The sequence below is a fragment of the Lupinus angustifolius genome, chromosome LG04 (assembly GCF_001865875.1).
Source record: "Lupinus angustifolius cultivar Tanjil chromosome LG04, LupAngTanjil_v1.0, whole genome shotgun sequence".
Lineage (NCBI taxonomy): Eukaryota > Viridiplantae > Streptophyta > Magnoliopsida > Fabales > Fabaceae > Lupinus > Lupinus angustifolius.
The window spans coordinates 4,690,308-4,694,554 of record NC_032012.1 but is presented as its reverse complement, the minus strand read 5'-3'; the positions used below and the strand labels follow the sequence as shown (position 1 = coordinate 4,694,554).

General features: G+C 32.9%; 1 protein-coding gene across 1 annotated transcript; it reads right to left on the bottom strand.

Moving 5' to 3' along the window:
- On the bottom strand, positions 1,009 to 3,578 carry LOC109344563. Its single transcript, XM_019583328.1, has 6 exons — positions 3,326 to 3,578; positions 3,141 to 3,218; positions 2,688 to 3,066; positions 2,228 to 2,539; positions 1,629 to 2,095; positions 1,009 to 1,526 (listed from the first exon to the last, which is right to left on the bottom strand). Exons 1-6 carry the CDS (start codon positions 3,576 to 3,578, stop codon positions 1,009 to 1,011), a joined length of 2,007 nt encoding a protein of 668 aa, XP_019438873.1.

The following is a 4,247-nucleotide window of genomic DNA, read 5'->3' as shown; positions in this document are numbered from 1 at the left end:
TGTAAGTGAGTTAAAACATTGTCTAAACTCATCTCTCAATTTCCTTTTATCATAATCAAGCTCGACATATATAAGTCTATTCCCTAATTGACTTGTGATTCTCCCATCTGGATATGGCATTGATGGATATTCCCTTAGACTTTTCCTATTTTGTTGTAATATATTCTCAATGTCTAACAAAGTTAGATTTTGCAGTTGTCGGTCAGTTAGCTGCAAATCTAAAAAAAATATGTATTAAAACAACTCTTATGGTTAGAAATTAATTGGAATTGTAAAAATATTTGTGACAATTCAAAGTGAAATATATACCTTGCCTATTGGACAACCTTCTTTGGCCGTAGAGAATACCATCAGCTAAAAATTGTCATGTTTGTTGCCATACATGTTTTGGACGATTGATGCTATTTGAGGTAAGCATTGTCACAAACAATTTTCTTAAGTAGTGACCTGACCCCCACTCATTAGCTTCTTTGATAACTTCAATATATTCTCTATCATCATCAAAAAAATCCATAGGTGCTTCCCTAAAAGTAGGATATATCACGTTGTTCACTGTCCTTATGTCTTCATAATTACATGGTCCCTTGATTGTAGTTAACATCATCCGCAAGTAAAATAGCTCTCCAGTGCTTGGAGGAACCCAAATTAATCTACCAATTGTGTACCCTTGCTTCCTTGGTTTCCAACATCTATTACGACTAATGTATACAAAGTTTGAAACAAATTGAGAATATGTCAAATTTCTTGCATCATGATAGTTTTTGTTTGCTTCCATCCAAGATGTGAACATTGATTGTTTAACCGTAGGCTTAGAAAGCACATCATCAATAGCTTCACTATCATCAAATATAACAGACTGCTCATTTTCAAGATGGAAATATAATCTTTTAGCAGCAGGTGATCTACCATGAATTGAGAATGAAAAAAAATTCTCCAACATGCCTCACATGGTGACATATATCTACAGTCAATATATTGTTTGATTTCATCTATATTTTATACATGAGATCAACCTTCATTTTCTGTTGGAATAATAGCAGCATTTACCCGATCATTGCCTTTGTTAATGTATTTGAATAGGTATTTGATTGAACTGCTTTGATTATACCACTCAATGTTGATATGCGCTTGATATTTCAAAAACAATTTTCGATTATAAGGGACAACATGACGATTGTTGAGAGTAACACCATTCTTATCAATCGTTTGTCCATTACCCCTTCTCCTATAAATAGGATACCCTTCTTGATCAACAATTGTATTGCTTTGGAATTGTTTTGGATAGTACTTTGTACACTTTCCATCCTTCATACAAGGCGATTTAGTGTTTGCCCTTCCACAAGGACCATGAACCATATGAGACTTAACCAAATCATATAGTTGTTGATCTTCAGCAGGATTTGGTATTTCGGCTGTAATTATCTTGTCTATGTCTTCTGCCGATGGGTAATTCGAAGATGGATGTAAGAATAATAGAATATGAGCATGAGGCAATCCCCTTTTTTGAAACTCTATTGTGTACATATCTGCAATGTAAAAAATCATTAAATATGTTATTAATAAGGATGACAATAAAAATGGAAATAATAATAAAAAGATAAATGTCGTCACAAAAAAAGAACAAATACATCCAAGCACTTTTCCAAGAACATGATGCTTCTTCAAATCGGTAAGTAGTTGATCAAATTTGATTTTGAAGACCCTTGATATTATATCTGGTCGATCTTGTGGTTTTAATTGCATTGGTCCAAGAAGTCTGATGATCTCTGGCAAGTTTCGGTTATATGTAAATGTTATAAATAGGTTTGGAAATCCAACAAAGCTACAAATTGTCATACCATCAAAGTACAATTGATCCATATATCTTCTACCGCCAACAAATGATGAAGGTAATATGATCCTTTTGCCTTTGTTAGCTCCTTGGCTATCAAGTGGGTCCAAGTTGGAATTCAAATTACTATACTTCTCAACTCTGAGTTGTGTCTGGTTGTTTCTCACCCAATTAAGCCTGTCTGCCTCCATCATACAATAACCATCAACCACGAATTGTTGAAACAATCTCCTTGACCTTAAAAGTGTTTCTGCCTCGTTTTTTCTACTTTGCAATCGAAAACACATCCAATCTTTTATAGTAACTCTGTTTCTTTTGTATTTCCTAAAACATGTAGAACTATAGCATACATCGTGCCTATATCCATCCTCGCTATATGGTTATAAAAGAGGATACTGATAACCAAGATAACTTGTATGCAACTCGTTTATCCTTTTAAGTTTACCATTTTGTTTTTCCAAAACTATATCTCTCCTTGAAGGATTTTCAACATCACGAACGATAAGAGCAGCTACTTCAGAAACAGTTGGGAGGATATAAACTCTACCATGAGAAACTCTATTAGAAATCAGCTTGAGCTTCATGTCACTAATCATTGAATGTTCATAACGCTCCTTAGCCATCCTGAATGATTTAACATGTATGTTATGCTCATCCAACATCCTAGATAATGTAGAAACAATTTCTGGATCCAATTGCCCTTCATTCCTATAAAACAAAAAAGTTTGAATTACATAAAAGTTAAAATGTCTAAAAATGGGTAATATGTTCCCCTTAATAAGTACAATAATAAAATGTACCTTAACCCCTATTTTGTATTTCATTTTCAGTGTCATATATGTAGAGTCGTGTAAACTTTGGACTATTTCCGGGAATTGGCAACAAACTACCAATTACATGACATGCCTGACCTTGTATTCTAAATGAAGGTGGGCCTCTTCCATCATTGAAAGACTTATCTATTTTTGCTCCTGGCGATGTGAAAGCAAACATCATATTATAAGCTCTAATATGTTGTTGATAGTTGTTGCTGTCATTTGAGTTGTTATCAAATAACAAATGTTGTAATGTAGGAGGAGGAGACATCAACAATGGAAGTTGAATTTTTCCAACACCACAACATAGTTGGAATTTGGGGTTTTTTGGAGTTTTCAGTTTCTTCGTCCTTTCTTGGTACCACATATATGCTCTGCGGTAACAACATTCATATATCGGGTCACCAATATCAAAATATCCTGCAAATTTAACAATAAGAATAATTGTTATAGAAATGCATACTACATAACAAAGATGAATTTGGGATTATTACCTGTGCTTTCCTTAGTGGGCTCTATATGGCTATCCCTAGCACATGTATCATCTTCCTCTGATATACTTTGGATATCATCTATATTTATCAAAAACATTATTTAGTATGGAAAAAATAAATACTAACTGCACAATAGCCTAATTCAGAGACAATTTCTATATAAAAAAGTAAAGGTAGATTATTACCATGAACTTCATCTATGTCATCATCTATAGAATCATCAATCGAAGTTATGTTTGTTGTCACATAACTATTATATGTAATAGTATGTCTACCAGGCTTCAAAGGTTGTAGTATGTTCTTTGTACATGTACTACGATTGACATAAGAACATGACCCAATCATTGTTGTAGAGGCAAGAGTGTTGTTTTCATCATTGTCTTCTACTTCAGAGAACTTATTAAACAAATTAACATTAAGTGATGATGTTCGGATCATTGGCAATGGTGGGTGTAATATTTGCTAAAGGAGTAGCATATCTTTTTCTGTTGCTGATAGAGGATGAACTTTTGCAAAAACAATTCCTACCACTAACTAAAAGTGTGCATGTTTTGATTAAAATTGGGTTAAATATATGTCCTAATAACTGTTATTCATTTAATTTTATAATGGACATTATAGAAGGGTGTACCTGAAATTTCACACTGCTTTCCATTCTGTTTTTTTTTTTTTGCAATATCATTTTTCTCTTCAAACGTGCTTGAGCTTTTAGACTTCTTGTGTCCTCAATCCTCTCCATCGTTTTATAGACAAGAGATATCATAAGATTAAGTTAGGTTTTGTATATCTAAAGGAGCAATTTTGACTACACAACCCAAAATTAGTGAAAGCTATTTCATATTAAAGGCATGATATAAAAAATGGTGAATGATTCAATCCTTTTCAAAAACAATCTATGATATACCGAAAAAAGTATTTGGCCATCACAATTTTATGATATGGAAAAACATGCACACTATATATAAACTAAAAACAGATCATAACTTGAAGGATCGTTAAATCAAAAGGTTGTCATTGATATTATATATCAACAAAAAACAAAATATGATGAAGAAGAAGTTGAAAAGGGAAACATACGACACTTACTTTGCTTTCAACGATACTCCA